This window comes from Geotrypetes seraphini, chromosome 7 (assembly GCF_902459505.1).
Source record: "Geotrypetes seraphini chromosome 7, aGeoSer1.1, whole genome shotgun sequence".
Classification (NCBI taxonomy): Eukaryota; Metazoa; Chordata; class Amphibia; order Gymnophiona; family Dermophiidae; genus Geotrypetes; species Geotrypetes seraphini.
Genome location: NC_047090.1, coordinates 63,845,864 through 63,862,919, shown reverse-complemented (window position 1 = coordinate 63,862,919; position 17,056 = coordinate 63,845,864). Strand labels below are relative to the sequence as shown.

At 47.1% G+C, this 17,056-nt stretch overlaps 1 protein-coding gene across 3 annotated transcripts in view; it reads right to left on the bottom strand.

Moving 5' to 3' along the window:
* TTLL12 (tubulin tyrosine ligase like 12) overlaps positions 1–17,056 on the bottom strand; it is a 212,588-nt gene that overhangs the window by 111,271 nt on the left and 84,261 nt on the right. For all 3 annotated transcript variants that reach the window (XM_033951183.1, XM_033951184.1, XM_033951185.1), the window contains exon 5: positions 16,654–16,787. In XM_033951183.1, coding sequence (XP_033807074.1) covers positions 16,654–16,787 — 134 coding nt within the window. The remainder of the gene's footprint in view (positions 1–16,653; positions 16,788–17,056) is intronic.

Sequence of the window (17,056 nt, the reverse complement as noted above, 5' to 3'; positions counted from 1 at the left end):
AACACCAAGCTCTGTAGCAGAGAGAGCACCGTCTCCACCGTATGAGCGCACTTGTGTCAAGATGGAACCCAGATCAACTAGTCGTCCAAGAAAGGATGGACCTGGACACCCTGCCTGCGAAGAAAAACTGTTACAAGAACCATCACTTTGATGAAAGTGTGGGGAGCTGTTGCAAGCCCAAAGTGAAGAGCCGTGGACTGGAAAAGCTGTTGCAGAACATCATGGACTCTGGAAATATTAGAATATCCAACAACGCTAGAACTCTCCAGAAAAGACAGCAGCACAGTTTCCATTGAGAAATAAGGAATCCAAAGGAAGCGCGTGACCAACTTGAGATCCAGAACAGGCCTCCAGGCTTCTGAGCCGTACTTTGGCATGATGATGTATAAAGAGCATCTGCCAAAGACCGATTTGTGTTCAGTAATGGGTTCTAGTGCTCGGATGTCTGAAAGATGTTGCAAAGTAATGCAGAACCTTGACTCCTTGTCTGGCTGACCTACCAAAAAAAAGCCAGAGGCAGGCAAAACAAATCAATCTTGTGCTCCTCACCAAATGCTGTCCAGCACCCATTTATCCAAGGACAAGCAAATCCACTTCTAGTAAAACTGAGCAAGGAGGCCCTCTGTAGGGCTGTTTTTGGAGCAGTAGTTGCCCGAGATCCGGATGGCAGGAATGGAAGAATTGTCATAGGGACTATATCCCTAGGAATATTTCTGGAAGGAAAAGCCCAAGGATCTCTGACAAAAACAGTGTGAGGGGCGAAAATTACTACTGTCCCCTCCCCAAAAATCTTGCTCCAAAAAGAAGCTGACCTTTGAAAGGAAGTCTGCCTTGGAGGCAGCATCGCCAGCCCAAGGACAGAACCAAAGAGGCTGGCACGCAAACACTGCATAAGCGGTAATAATTCGAATGAGATCAGAAAGGGCTTCCGGCACGTAATTCACATCATCTAGCACTAGCTAGGGACAGACCTCCATTTCCGCAGAGGGCACCCTGCACAATCTTGCATGACAGGCATGCACCACAAAGGAGGATGCCGCAGCCTGGAAACCTGAAGAAGCCACTTCAAAAACGTGGGTTTAAAAAAATAAATAAATAAAACCACCACTGTGCAATCCTGGGAGTCCTTAAACACTATTCCTCCAACACTAGGGTGGTCCATGTGCCGGGTATCCTGCACCATAGTGGAATCCACCTTAGGATGCTCAAAACTGCTGAAAGCAGGAGCCAGCGGAGAAAGTTTAGATATATCTTGAGAGAGCTGGAAAAAGCAGCCTGGGCATCCTATTTTCCTGTAACCTGGATGGGATGAAAAAAAAGTTGGGTTTTTTTTTCTCTTGCAGACCCCCAGCAATAAAATGGTAGACAAAGCCATGCTGAAAAGGCCTGCTGATAGAGGGGTCTTCATCCAAATCCAAACTCTCAGGTCAACCGTGTTGACCAGTCCCAGCAAAGGTATCAGCTGGATCCAAAATAAAAGCAGTGTCAGGAGACAAAAACAGCATATCATATCTGTATGGCACAATGCAATCAAGCTCAGCCATAGCCGGACGAGAGGGTGCCTAAAAAGGGACCTCTGCCACTGGCAAAACTGGTTTAGAAGAAACTGACATGTCCGCCGGCTGCGTCCAATGAGCTGGGTTCAAAGAATACACCTTCCAGAGGAGCCGAAAAAAAGTTTGGTGATAATTCACACCATGTGCCCTGCAGGGCCCTGCTGAGGCATTTACACTGCGCCAAAAGAGTCCCCAGACTCCAGAACGGCCTCTGGGTGAGATATTTCCCCGAAATCACAGACCGAGGCCGGCTCCCCAGCCCTGTAGGACCTGAAAGAGGTGAAGCCTGAAGCTCCCGTCCTCTCCCCCAGCGTACTGTGGCACGCAGTATACACTCGCAGATCAGGCACCATCAAGGCACACATTTGACAGATTAGGGACTGGGGAGTCCATCCCAAAATGATATTTAATCAAATCGAGGGGGGTTTTGAGGCAGAAAGAAAACTTTGATTTAAAAAAAAAAAAAAAAGGATTGATAAAAATTTGCCACAGTCAGCAAATTCGCACCAAAAATGGCAAAAATAAACAAAATACTAAAAATAAAAAATACAGTAGTGATTTGAGGTCTGGGGAGGTGGGGGACCTGAATCCTACCCTTCAAAACTGTGAAAACTGAGTTTAAACATGTTTTACAAACCACCCCTGAAGTTCCCATAGGAAATAATGGAGGTTTACTCAGTCACTGAATTGCCTTGCCTGTCAGCATTTTCACACAGCAGCTGAATGAAGAAAATAATTTTATGCTCAAAATTGACCAGACGGGAAGATCTTCGGACTGCCAGTTGGCTGGATACCGACTGTAACCTCTGCACCCATGGATCCTCTCCATGCGACCGGGGGCGAGAAATGCAGCCTGCGCCATGAAACCTGGGGTATTTTCGCTCAGGATGCATACAGCCTGCGTTTAAACCCCTGACAAGGTCAGTAGACAAGCAAATTCTAAGGGGAATGGACCCCGAGTCAAAGAATGGTGGCACATGGCAGGCTGGCTCCACAGATCCAGCAAAGTTTCTCCATGAAGCAGCAGTCCGGACTCGTGGGACTGCATCCTTTTCTCCATCAAAAAAGATGAACTTTAAGCAAAAAAGAAGAGCAATTCAAAAGACTTCTGCAGAGATTGCTTGAAGAAATTGAAACTGTAGGGGGGCTCTAACTCACTTTCTAAGATAGGAGGAGCACATGCTCAGAAAAAGTGTTTGATCCTCTGCAACTCCTGGATTGTGGGAAGGGATTGAACACCTAGCATATAGAATCCGGAAGGGATGTAGCAGAAGAGGGGTTTGGGATCTAAGAATTAGGTTTTGAAAGGAGTTCCAAGTCTGGTATCTGGGAATCATTTGATTAAAGTTGATTCTGGAAAACAAAATACAGTCTACAAGTGGTCAATGAAGATGGTCTTGTTGTTTTAGACCCACAAAAAAGTGTAAATGCCTGCAGAACTGGGACAAATACTTCTTTATTTCAAATGAAAGACCCGACATGGCCAGTGTTTCAGCTCTTGGGTCTTTTTAATTATCATGCAATTGGGATGAGCGATTCTGTAAAAGAAAATTGCACGATAATTAAAAAGACCCCTGAGCCAGGCCAAGAGCTGAAACACTGGCCGTGTCGGGTCTTTCATTTGAAATAAAGACGTATTTGTCCTAGTTCTGCAGGCGTTACACTTCTTTGTGGGTGTTATTGTTTTTTGCTGTGTATTTGGATTCCCTTTTTTGTGTGTTGTATTTTTTTTGTTTTAGAGTCACATAATGATATCTAAAGAATGTGGGAGACTAGCAGAGGCATCTAACTGCTTCAAAATCTCCCCAAATCTGGTAGTACAAATGATTACATTTGTAGCTCTGAAACTACAGATGAGGTAATTAATCAGTTCTATTCAAGGAAAATCAGTAAACATAAAAAGGAGAGGATCTTTGAGTGACAAACAGGATACAGATGTTTTAAAGAAAAAGGGCAACTAAAATATCAGGGACCAGCTTCAATGAAGCAGTTCACTAGCAAAACAAAAACAGCAGGCTTAAAACCACTGAAATACCGGTAATAATGATAGAAAAATATTACTGGTTAGTGGGGCTGAACTCCATAAGAGAACTGCTGTAGCAACCTTGTGTTGGTTTGGTGTTCGTTGAGTTTTTTTGTAATTGTGGTTAATGATTGCCCCCCTAACCAATAATATTTTTCTATCATTGTTTCTTCAGTGGTTGTAAGCCAGCTGTTTTTGTTTTGCTAGTTAAAGAAAAGGTAAACATATCCGATACATATTTTCTCAACCATTAAAAAGGAAAGCCTTCAATCCTTCAGTCAATATAGTTTTTCTTGCATCGGGCTCACTAGACACCGGGGAAGATTGCTAAATTTTCACATAAAGCCTCTAATCTATGTTGGTTCTGTGAGAAATCAGTGGGTACACTACCCCACATGATTTAACAATGCTCTCTGCTTACAATATACTGGCAGAGAGTTTGGAGCACCATTTCCTCCATACTGAAGATCCATGAACCGTTAAATTTCAAAATTATTTTGCTGGACAACAAGGTCTCAAAATCCTTAATGGAGCCCAACACTCGCTTGTTTAATATTCTACTGTTTCTGGCTATCCAAAACATCTTGCACTGCTGGAAGAATATGTCTAAGGTAGAATTTATAGTATGGTGGAATACAGTTTATATTACTGAAAGTGTAATAGCAGAAAAACATCATTCCACTAGATCAGGGGTAAGCAATTCTGGTCCTCGAGAGCCAAAGGCAGGTCTGGTTTTCAGGATCTCCACAATAAATATGCATGAGAGAGATTTGCATCTCAAGGAGGCAGTGCATGCAAATCCATCTCATACATATTCATTGTGGATATCCTGAAAACCTGACCTGCCTATGGCTCTCGAGGACCGGAATTGTCTCCTCCTGCACTAGATCATTCCTTAAAATTTGGAGTCCGGTCCAATCTTATTGTAATTTAGACTACTGACAATCAGTATTTTAGATCATATAGTATGGGATACAGTACTTCAGGGATACAAACTGTACAGAAGAGATAGAGTGGGGCAGAAAGGTGGAGGTATTGCCCTATATGTTCGTGAAGAAATAGAATCTGTGAGAGAGACTATGACAGAAAAGAAAGAGAAGCTGGAATCCCTCTGGATAAAGATTCCCAGACACAACGGTGCTGACACATAGATTGGCTTTTACTATCGACCGCCAGGACAAGTGGAAATGATAGAGGAAATTAAACACGAATGTAAGACAGGTAATGTCATAATCTTGGGGGATTTCAATTTTCCAGGAATAGACTGGAACCTGTGAAATTCAAATTGTGGCAAGGAGGCAATGTTCCTGGAAGTGCTAGGGGACTGCTTCCTGGAACAATTGGTGGGAGAGCCGACAAGAGGAAACGTCACCTTGGACTTGGTCTTAAACGGAATTACGGGGCCAGCAAAGGAAGTAGAAGTCATGGTCCCGCTGGGGACGAGCGATCACAACATGATCAACTTCAAACTCGATGTCGGGAAGGGGAGAATTACCAAAACCTCAACTACAACTTTAAACTTCAAAAGGGGATAGCATGAGAGCCATGGTGAAACAACGGATCAAGAAAAAAATGGGCAAAGTCAAAACGGTAGAACAGGCATGGTCTCTTCTGAAAAATACTATCACGGAAGTACAAATCCTCTACATTCCGCGGATATCCAAAGCAAAGAAAACCAAAGGCAAAAGAGAGCCGGCGTGGCTTTCTAAAGAGGTGAAGGAAGCCATAAAAGAAAAGAAGGACTCCTTCAAAGCATGGAAACGCACGAAAACAATCGAAACTTGGAACAAACACAAGGGCGATCAGAAGAAGTGTTACAGAGCAGTGAGGGATGCCAAAAAGGACTATGAGGAGAAAATAGCGCAGGAGGCCAAAAACTTCAAGCCCTTCTTCAGGTACACTGCAACAATTCCAGAAGCAGTGAAAGTGTTCAAAGGAGTAACAGAGGACAGCCTTACCACAGTAGACGTGGACTTGAACCAGATCTACCGCCAGATCGACAAACTCAAAAGCGACAAATCCCCTGGACTGGATGGAATTCATCCAAGAGCTTGAAAGAGCTAAAAGTGGAAATCGGAGAACTATTCCAAAAACTTGCCAACCTATCAATCAAAACAGGGTAGATACCAGACGACTGGAAGATAGCGAATGTCGCGCCGATATTCAAAAAAGGATCAAGAGGAGTACCGGACAACTATAGACCTGTGAGTCTCATGTCGGTCCCTGGGAAGATGGTTGAGGCGCTGATCAAGGATAGCATAACCCAGTACCTAGACACACATGACCTGATGAAAGCCAGCCAACATGGATTCAGGAAAGGGAAGTCATGCTTGACGAACCTACTTCAATTTTTTGAGACAGTGAACAGACAAATTGATAATGGAGAACCGGTGGATATTATATACTTGGATTTTTAGAAAGCGTTCGACAAAGTTCCACATGCAAGACTCCTCAGAAAACTGCAGGGCCATGGAATAGAAGGAGATATACTAAGATAGATAGGCAAATGGCTGGAGAACAGAAGGCAGAGAGTGGGCATAAATGGGAAGTTCTCGGACTGGGAAAATGTGACTAGTGGTGTGCCCCAGGGCTCAGTACTTGGGCCCATCTTATTTAATATCTTCATCAATGACCTAGAGCAGTGTTCTTCAACCACCGATCCATGGACCAGTGCCGGTCCACAGAAATTTCCTGCCGGTCCACAGGGCCACCATGTGCATCAGGCCTAAAACAGTGTTCTTCAATCGCCGGTCCACGGTGTGATCGATGTGGCGTTATCTTCGAGCCAGCTCCCTCTTTCTAACTGATTCAGTGCACAAAGCCACGGGCAGTGGCTCCTACCGGCATCCTGCGCCTGAACTGGAAGCCTTCTCTCTGACGTTGCAACGTCAGAGGGAAGGCTTCCAGATGAGGCACGGGACGTGCAAGGTGCAATAGGTACTATTATGGGGACAGGGTCTGGGGTGGAGATTGGGTAGAGATGGGTGGGGTCTGGCCCACAACTTAGCCCCGTGTTCTTCAACCGCCGGTCCACGGACCGATGCCGGTCCACAGAATAATTCTTTTATTTCTGCCGGTCCATAGGTGTAAAAAGGTTGAAAAACACTGACCTAGAGGATGGATAATCCAGTGAGATCATCAAGTTTGCAGATGACACAAAGCTATGCCGGGTCATCAAATCGCAGAAGGACAGTGAGGAATTCCAGAGTGACTTGAGCCGATTGGAGAATTGGGCAGATAAATGGCAGATGAAGTCTAATGTGGAAAAAGCACAGTTACTTACCATAACAGGTGTTATCCAGGGACAGCAGGCATATATTCTCACATGTGGGTGACGTCATCTACGGATGCGGACAGCTTTTTCAAGCAAACTTGATTGAAGATTTAAGTTTGCTCTGCTGCTCCACGCATGCGTGCCTTCCTGCTCCACTAGAGGGCGCATCCCCTCCTCGTGGTCTCCAGTTCACCTAACCAGTAATGTAGCTAACCTTGGGGAGGCGGGCGGGTTGTGAGAATATATGCCTGCTGTCCCTGGATAACACCTGTTACGGTAAGTAACTGTGCTTTATCCCAGGACAAGCAGGCATGATATTCTCACATGTGGGTGACCTCCAAGCTAACTGAAAAGGGGTGGAGGGAAGTTGGCAATTTAAGAGAACAGATTACGCAGTACCGATTGGCCAAACCGGCCATCGCTCCTGGACAATGTATCCAGGCAGTAGTGTGAGGTGAAAGTATGAACCGAGGACCACGTGGCAGCCTTGCAGATTTCCTCAATATGTGTGGACCGGAGGAAAGCTACGGAGGCTACCATCGCTCGGACTTTATGTCCCGTTACTCGACCATGCAGCGCGAGACCAGCCTGAGCGTAGCAAAAAGAAATACAAGCAGCTAACCAGTTGGACAAGGTGCGCTTGGAAACTGGGCGGCCCAACCGATTAGGGTCGAAGGACAAAAACAATTGTGGAACTGTCCGATGAGACTGGGTACGTTGGAGGTAAAAAGCCAACGCTCTCTTACAGTCAAGCGTGTGGAGCGCCACCTCTCCGGGGTGAGAGTGGGGCTTGAGAAAAAACACTGGCAAAACAATGGACTGGTTGAGATGAAAATCAGAGACCATTTTAGGCAAGAACTTAGGATGAGTGCGGAGGACCACCTTGTCATGATGGAATACAGTGAAAGGCGAGTCTGCCACCAGAGCCTGTAGCTCACTAACCCGCCGAGCGGAAGTAAGTGCGAGCAGGAAAATCACCTTCCAAGTGAGAAATTTCAGATGGCATTTGTCTAACGGCTCAAATGGAGGTTTCATGAGTTGAGCCAGAACTACATTAAGGTCCCAAACCACCGGGGGAGGTTTGAGAGGGGGGTGGACATTCAAGAGGCCCTTCATGAAATGAGAAACTAAGGGATGGAGTGAAAGGGCTTTCCCTTCCAGGGGCTGATGAAAGGCAGCAATCGCACTAAGATGTACTCGGATGGAGTTGGTCTTCAGGCCGGAGTGAGATAGATGAAGCAAATACTCCAGGACCAAAGAGACGGGGACCGACAACAGGTCCTGGCTGTGTGAGGAGCACCAGGACGAGAATCTGGTCCACTTTTGGGAATAGCAGGTTCTAGTCGAGGCCCTCCTTGAGGCTTCCAAAATCTCCTTGACTGATTGCGACACAGGGAGAGAAGTCAGGGGGAGAGAAACCAAGCATTCAGATGAAGAGATTGAAGATTGGGATGCAACAGCGAACCCTGGCTCTGCGATAGCAGAGAGGGAAACAGAGGCAGAGGCAGCGGATCTCTGGTACTGAGTTGAAGTAGGAGGGAGAACCAAGGCTGGCGTGGCCACCGAGGGGCGATCAAGATCAGCGTGGCTCGTACCGATTTGAGATGGACCAGCGTCCGAAGAATCAGAGGAAAAGGCGGAAACGCGTACAGAAACCTTCCCTCCCAATCTAGGAGGAAGGCGTCGGCCTCGAGGCGGTCCGGGGAGTACATCCGGGAGCAGAAGTGAGGGAGTTTGTGATTGAGGGGGGAGGCGAACAGATCTATCTGCGGAGTCCCCCACTTTTCGAACACCTGTCGCAAGGTTTGAGAGTGCAGTGACCACTCGTGTGGCTGGAGGAGGCGGCTGAGTCTGTCCGCCAGACAGTTCCGTTCTCCTTGTATGTACACCGCTCGAAGGAAGATGTTGTTGGAGATCGCCCACTTCCAGAGACGTAGGGCTTCCCGACAGAGGGACCAAGACCCCGTCCCCCCTTGCTTGTTTACGTAGTACATTGCCACCTGATTGTCGGTTCGGACGAGAACCACCCGGTCGTGGAGCAGATGTTGAAAAGCCACAGCGGCGAGATAGATGGCCCGAAGTTCCAGCACGTTGATGTGGCAGTGGCGGTTCTCTGTTGACCACATCCCCTGAGTGCATAGGCCATCCAAGTGAGCTCCCCAAGCATACTCCGACGAGTCCGTGGTGAGTACCTTGCTGCGTGGAGGGGCGAGAAAAAGCAAACCTTTGGAAAGATTTGAAGAGTCAGCCCACCAGCGGAGCGATCGTTGCAAGGAAGGAGTCACTGTCACGGGATGGTCGATTGGGTCCCGGTCCTGACGTCATTGAGAGGCCAGGGTCCATTGAGGGATCCTCAGGTGGAGACGGGCGAAGGGTATGACGTGGACGGTAGAGGCCATGTGGCCCAGAAGAGTCATCATCTGCCGGGTTGATACCGAAGTCAGCCCCAAAATGTTTCGACTCAGACTTACTAACGCCTCTTGACGAGGAGGGGGGAGGAAGGAGCGGAGGCGAACCGTATCCAGCACGGCCCCGATGAACTGTAAGGACTGAGAGGGGCGCAGCTGGGATTTTGGGAAGTTTACCTCGAACCCCAGACCCTGAAGGTAAATAATAGTTTGTCGGGTCGCTGAGATAACCCCCTCCCTGGACGGGGCTTTGATCAGCCAGTCGTCCAGGTAGGGGAATACCTGGAAACCCTGAGAGCGTAAGGCAGCTGCGATCACCACGAGGCACTTTGTGAAGACCCGAGGTGATGATGCCAGGCCGAAAGGGAGGACTCGGTATTGTAGGTGCAGGTCCCGCACCTGAAAGCGCAGGAACTTGCGGTGAGCGGGGTGCACTGGAACATGTGTGTAGGCTTCCTTCAGATCGAGGGAGCAGAGCCAATCGCCCTCATCGATCAGGGGATAGAGAATCGGTAGGGAAAGCATCTGAAACTTTTCCCGCACCAGAAATTTGTTGAGTCGTCTCAAGTCTACAATTGGGCGCAGGTCTCCCATCTTCTTCGGTACCAGGAAGTAACGGGAGTAGAACCCTTTCCCCTGTTGGTCGGGGGGAACCACCTCCACTGCCCGTAGGCGAAGCAGGTCTCTAGCTTCTGAGAGAAGGAGGGGCAGCTGATTTCGGTTGGGAGGGCACACCTTTGGAGGGCTGTCTGGAGGAAGTACCCGAAAGTTGAGAGAGTAACCTGATGAGATCACACCAAGGACCCATGCGTCCGACGTGACTTGTTCCCAGCGAGGGTAATAGGCTCTGAGGCGACCCCCGATGGGTAGGAGGCCCGGTACTGTGGCGGAGGGGGCCAGCCCCCAACCACATATCCCGTCAAAAGGACGGGGATGGTTTGGCAGTCGCAGGCGGCTGGGACTTGGGCGGAGCCCGATTGTGAGCTTTCGGACGTCGTGGTGGAGGCCGCGATATAGCAGGGGTAGATTTTTAAGTGTAGCGGCGAGGAGGGGCCCTGAACGGCCTGGAAGCTGGCAGTTTAGGCTTTTGCCGGACGAGGGAGGCAAACGAGCGTTCGTGTTCCGAAAGGCGTTTCGTAGCTGCCTCGATAGTGTCATCAAAAAGTTCTTTGCCCACACAGGGGAGGTTAGCCAACCGGTCCTGTAAATTGGGGTCCATGTCAACGAGGCGTAGCCAAGTTAGGCGGCACGTGGCGATAGCGAAGGCTGCCACTCTGGAGGAAAGTTCAAAGCCATCATAGGCCGCGTGGAACAAATGGAGGCGTAGGTTGGAGAAAACCTCCAGGAGCAGCCAAAGGCTCCTTGGCGGGAGGCCGATAGGTCAGTCGCAAAGGCTCCCATCAGTCCAATGAGATGTTTCAAGTAGGACGTGAAGGTGAAAGTGTAGCTTTGTACCCTAGAGGCCATCATAGAATTCTGATACAGTCTCCTGCCGAACTTGTCAAGGGTTCGACCTTCCCGACCTGGGGGGACCGCCGCTGAGACCCGGGAGGGGTGAGCCTTTTTCAAGGAAGATTCTACCAACAGCGACTGGTGGGAGAGCTGAAGTTGTTCAAACCCCGGGTAGGGCACTGTACGGTACTTGACTCCATTTTGGAGGGGACAGCCGTAACCATATAGGGCGTCTCCAGATTCCTGAAGAAGGCCTGTTGGAGTACCGGGTTGGGCGGTAAGCGAAGGGACTCTCTGGGCAGTGACGGCATATCCAGCTCCGCCAGGTACTCTTTAGAGTATCTTGAGTCGGACTGGAGGTATAAGTCCAAAGCGTGGCCCATGTCCTGGATAAAGCGAGTGAAGGAGGGACGGGACGTTCCCGGGCCCCCGTGAGGGGACGGTGAATGGGACCTCCGTCGGGCGGAGAAGGACGGGGAGGCTTCTCTCGAGTATCGAGGTTCATGCTCCGACCCGCGCTCCGAGATCGGGGAAGCACTGTGGAAGCGTTCCGGGGTCGAGGACATACGTCGTCTCGAGAAGCCCCTCGGAGACGATGCCGGGGTGTGGGGTACCGATCGATGTCGAATCGGTGACCTCGACCCGGACTCCCTCGGCGAAAGCCTGGAACCTCGGATCGGAGCCCCAGTCCGAGGGGGAGTTAGGAAGATGTGAGGGTTGGAGAGTGATAACTCAGCCACCTTCAGCGGTCCTGTACGAGGCGTAGGTGAACGGCCTAGTAGTGCGGGAGAACTCCGGGCCTTCTTAGAGGTACGGCGGTTCGAGGTTTCTGTCGTTTTAGCGCGACGCTTTGCCCCGCGGCGGTCCGTGGAGGGAGAACGCCTCGGCGAGGAATCCGAGAAGGATGGGATGCGGCGAAGCTTGCGCGCTTTCCCCCGAGGGGGCTCGACGCGAGGCTCAGGCTGCTCCGGCACACACGGGGTCGAGGTCGGGGCCGGTTGTAGGTGGGCCAGCGCAGCGGACAGCTCCGACGAGATCATCACTCGGAGCAGGTCCTGGAAAACGGGCACGGACAGCATCGAAGGCATGTCCGCTGCCTCGGTGCACTCCACCGGGGGCGACCTCGTATCAGAGTATTCCCGTGTGGTGGAGGCACGGCCCGAAGGCTTGGAGGACTTCGCCGGGGCTGAAAGCATGGGGCTTCCGCCATGCGTCGCCGGTGTCCCAGAGGCTGGCTTCTTCGCTGGTGCGGAACCTGAAGAAGGAAGAGGAGACTTACCCGGAGCCGAGGCTTTCTGCTGGCCCGAGGACTTCGGGGTTGATTCTCGAGGCGGTGCCGAGGTAATCGGGGCCGAGGTCAAGGCCGGGGCCAACCTCGAGGCCGAGATAGAGGGTTGGTCGGCGGGAAGAGATCCGCCATGCGGGCTTTTCTTCGATGGAGGGCCCGGTTCTGAAAAGTAGCGGTCTGGGGGCAAGAATCGGTGGGATGGGTGGCCCCCCAGGCAGAGGATGCACCGGCGATGCGGGTCTGTGATGGAGAGAAGCCGCTCGCACCGGGTGCACTTTTTAAAGCCGGTCAAAGGCCGGGACATAGAAATCGAAACTGGCCGTGGCTCGAGTAGCCACGCGGCCGCTGGGACCCGGAAGCCTCCGGGTCGGTCAAAACGAAGCAGGAACAGTAATTAACAAGAAAAAAACGCGCACAGCGACTTGATCGAGAAAACCAAGAAAAAATCGCGGTGCTAGAAGGCAGTTGGGGCAGAGCCTGAAAAAACACGACTTCTAGGCTCAGCGGAAAAATTTGAACTGGAGACCACGAGGAGGGGATGCGCCCTCTAGTGTAGCAGGAAGGCACGCATGCGTGGAGCAGCAGAGCAAACTTAAATCTTCAATCAAGTTTGCTTGAAAAAGCTGTCCGCATTGGGGCTCCGTAGATGACGTCACCCACATGTGAGAATATCATGCCTGCTTGTCCTGGGATAAACGCAGTTATGCATTTAGACAGAAAAAATAAGGAATACAAGTATAGTATGTCAGGTACAACTCTGGGAAAATCTGAACAGGAAAAGGACCTGGGAGTATTAATCGACAGGACACTGAAGCCGTCAGTGCAATGTGCGGCGGCAGCGAGAATGCAAATAGAATGCTAGGCATGATAAAGAAGGGAATCACGAGTAGATTGGAGAAAGTCATAATGCCGCTTTATAGAGCGATGGTCAGACCACACTTGGAATACTGCGTCCAGCATTGGTCTCCTTATCTAAAGAAGGATATCAAACTGCTAGAGAGGTTGCAGAGACGAGCAACAAAGCTGGTGAAAGGTATGGAGAACCTGGATTACGAGAAAGACTTAAGAGACTGGGGTTGTTCTCCCTTGAGAAAAGGAGACTGCGAGGGGATATGATCGAGACATTCAAAATACTGAAAGGAATCGACAAAATAGAGCAGGAAAAAACGTTATTTACAATGTCCAATGTGGCACGGACAAGAGGACATGAGCTGAAGCTAAGGGGGGACAAGTTCAAGACAAATATCAGGAAGTTCTGCTTCATGCAACGAGTGGTGGACACCTGGAATGCTCTCCCAGAAGAGGTAATTGCGGAATCCACTGTTCTAGGATTTAAGGGTAAGTTAGATGTACATCTCCTTATGAGAGGTATGAAGTGACATGGGTAAGGGTAAGCTAGATGCACTTCTCTTTACGAGATGCTTAGAGCGATATGGGGACTAAAACTATGCCAGGGTACACCTGGCGGGGCATCCGCGTGTGCGGATCGCCGGACTTGATGGACCTAGGGTCTGTTCCGGAGATGGCGCCGCCGGACTTGATGGACCTAGGGTCTGTTCCGGAGATGGCGCTTCTTATGTTCTTATGTACACTGATTATCTTCTCTTAACATAATTATTAAGTGATGTTTGTTGGAAGTCCTCTTATATGCTTGTATGCAGACAGACATAACATTTACTGATAATGCGTGTGTTAGTCTTATATATCAGTTATATATATTTTATACATAAAACATGTATGATTTGCATATTTGATTTGTTTTATGTTTTATTTAATAACTGTACACTTTGTTTATCTGTTTTAGAAAATTAATAAAAATACTTGAACTACAGCTTTGGAACATAAGAAAGAAAAACAGTTTCTAATAGTACAGCGTTCCCCCGGTCGTTCGCAGTCAGCGGTTCGCGGTCCCGGTCATTCGCGGTATTTTCTGACCGCAAACTGCCGACAAGGAGAGGGCAGCGAGAGAGGCAGGAGAGAGCAGCCGGAGCACCGGCGAGTGCAGGAAATCACTCGCTGTATGCTCCGACCGCCTCTTCCCGCACTAAATCAGGCATTATCCAATCAGGAGCTGCTTTGAAATTTAAACATTACTCGTGCCTCCACTGGCAACCAGTGCAATGATCGGTAATAAGGACTGATATGATCGCTTTTCTTCAGCCAATGTTGTTTGGATTACTTATATTTCTCTCATTATTTGTATTCTCATTGCTTATGTTGTTTTTCACCTGTTCATGTGTTATCTCCCGCCTTAAATTGGAGGACCTCTTTGCTGAGCTCAAACGTAATTCTGGGTTATTTAATCCTTGGGACCAATACTTTAGCTGGATGCAAGGATGGGTTAAACACCTTCTTATTGAAATATATATCGTAGGACTTATCTAGAATATCTCTCCCTCCAAGCTCATGCTGTGCACTTATGTCATTTTCATGACGTAAGAGGGGATTGAAGGGGCACATATATTCTTTGTAAATTTTTCTATTCCTGCTTGTGTAGCATATAAAAAAAAAAGGAACTGCTTAAACAGTTTTCATTTTGCCAAGAAACTACAAGGTCTTTTCTTTTTGTGTTCTGAGCTCTGTGTTCCCATTTTGTTCTGTAGTTGACTTGTTTTGATAAAAAACATTTGTTAAAAAAGAAACATTGCTAGACCTTAGACAAGACAGTATTATATGCTATAATAGAAACTTCCCACTATTCCCCCCTTATGTTTGCTACCTCTTTCTAGTTGCTTTTATGTATCCTGTTACCAAATATGGTCTTTCCTACAGTCATATGCTGAAAAAACTGACCCATGTGAAATGCTATAAATATGTATGCAATACTCTGAATAAATGGGACATTTCTTTGGCCATGCAACTGCATGTGTGTTCTTTTCTTTCTAATGAGATGCCCCCCCCTCCCCCCCGATACATCGGTACCAGAGACGACAGAGTATGTGTGTGAGGTAGTATTGGGATCTGAACCTTTTTAATATTCAGAAGAAATTAGATTATAGAGTAGAAAATGACACAGGGACAAATTTTTCCCCGTCCCTGTGGGAACTCATTTTCCCATCCCATCCTTTTCCTATCCCTTCCCCTTTCCTGAAAGCCATCCATCAGCACAAGCCTCAAACACTTTAAAATCTTAAGTGTTCGAGGCTTGTGCGGTTAAGGCAGAGCTTACAGAAATGGGGCAGGGGCAGGGATAGGATAGGAACAGTGACGAAACTCATGGGGACAGGGAAATTGAGGTCCTTTGTGGACGGGGACAAATTTGTCCCCATGTCAATCTCTACTATAGAGAACAATTCTGGATTTTTAAAATGAACTCAATGGAACCATGCGGTCTTAATAAAGAGATAGAGTAGATGATGGTCTAAGCTGATAAGAGACTGGCTGAATTGATTACATGATGACATCAGTATGAATGAAAAACGCCACGGCCATAATTTGAATTGAATTAAGTATGTGCTAAAAATGCTAAGAGTGAAGGTGAGATTGTGGAAAGATTTTTCATGTATAGGAGTCTTTTTAATTAAACTAACAAAAACTTTCTGGGCGAAACATGAATTCATGTCGGCATGTTAGAATCCCCCCGATACTAATTAAGTTAAGTGATTTGAACTTTTAAGTTCTACAATTAAGAAATACTGAGAAATATAAGTAATAAGAATATATGAATTGTTGAGGACAAGTTCTAGATATTTAAGTGGAAGAAACGGACTGATGCAGAATTTTGGTGAAATATTATTCTCATTGATATTGCTTTGAGAATCTCACCTCTGATGGTCCTATAAAATCTGGAGAAAATTTTTAACATATGTAATAATAATAATAATAATAATAGCTTTATTTATATCCCATCATACCTATTCAGTTCAAGACGGTATGATGTGATGTGGACTGGTTTTGGGGAAGCTAAACATATATCTTACAATGATTTTTTAATTTATTACTTGTTGATACCATTAGCATGTAGCCATTTTTTTTTTTTTAAATTAATGCATGAGCCCTTACTGCCTTCTGTGTTAACCAGTTAGCGGTCTCCTATGTACACACGCTAGTTGGATACTGCTTCCACATTCTCTTTGCCTCTGACAAGCCTCCTCAAAAAATTACATTAAATACCACGTGTTTATTGCATGCAAATGCCAGCTCCACAGGATGCTTTAGCGTATCTTGCATTACACTATTACTGCAAAGGTCCCTAAACATTTTCTTTATTCCATTTTTCCCCTAGTTGCCTCTTTTTTTTGCTATCTATTAAGAGTTGCATTTATAAATTTGACTTTTCTACTGCCCTTAATGCAGTCATCCAACAAAACATAGCCAAATTTATGCCTATTGTACACTGTATTGCTGATGGTTTTGCTACTATTTAAAAAAAAATAATTTTAGCTATGTTCAGGTAGTTCCTTCCTCTGCATATGCTGTGTCTTACCTTCAATTTATATACTATTTTCAAATCTTCTATTATCTACTTTTAAACCCCAACAATTGAAAAAAAATAAATTGCATTCCCCATCTAGTTGTCCCATAAGGTAAAATATTTGATCTTTCATTTTATATTATTTTTAATTAAATGAAGAACATCAAATCCCACCTTTTAGATCTATGAATATGATCAAAAAATAAAACAAAAAATGAGAAGTATATTAAATGTGTACCTGGTAATGACTTTCAGATGGCTCAGGCACATGGCAAATGATGCTGGTTAGATCAGCTGGCTTCCAAGGTAACAACACACACTTTCTGATTAAAGGATCAGATACTCCATAGGTAAAGTCACGTGTTACTTCATCTAGCAATACAGAAAACCCATTTTTTATTTTTACAAAGATTACATATATTACCTCAGAATCACAAGACCAATGGCTAAAGGACACCTGGCTTTCCACCCCAATTTTTCTATTATGAACTAAGATATTCAATACTGTTTATATCAGTGTTCTTCAACCTTTTGACACCTATGGACCGGCAGAAATAAAATAATTATTTTGTGGACCGGCACCAGTCTGCAGACCGGCAGTTGAAGAACACTGGGCTAAGTTGTGGGCCAGACCCTGCCCA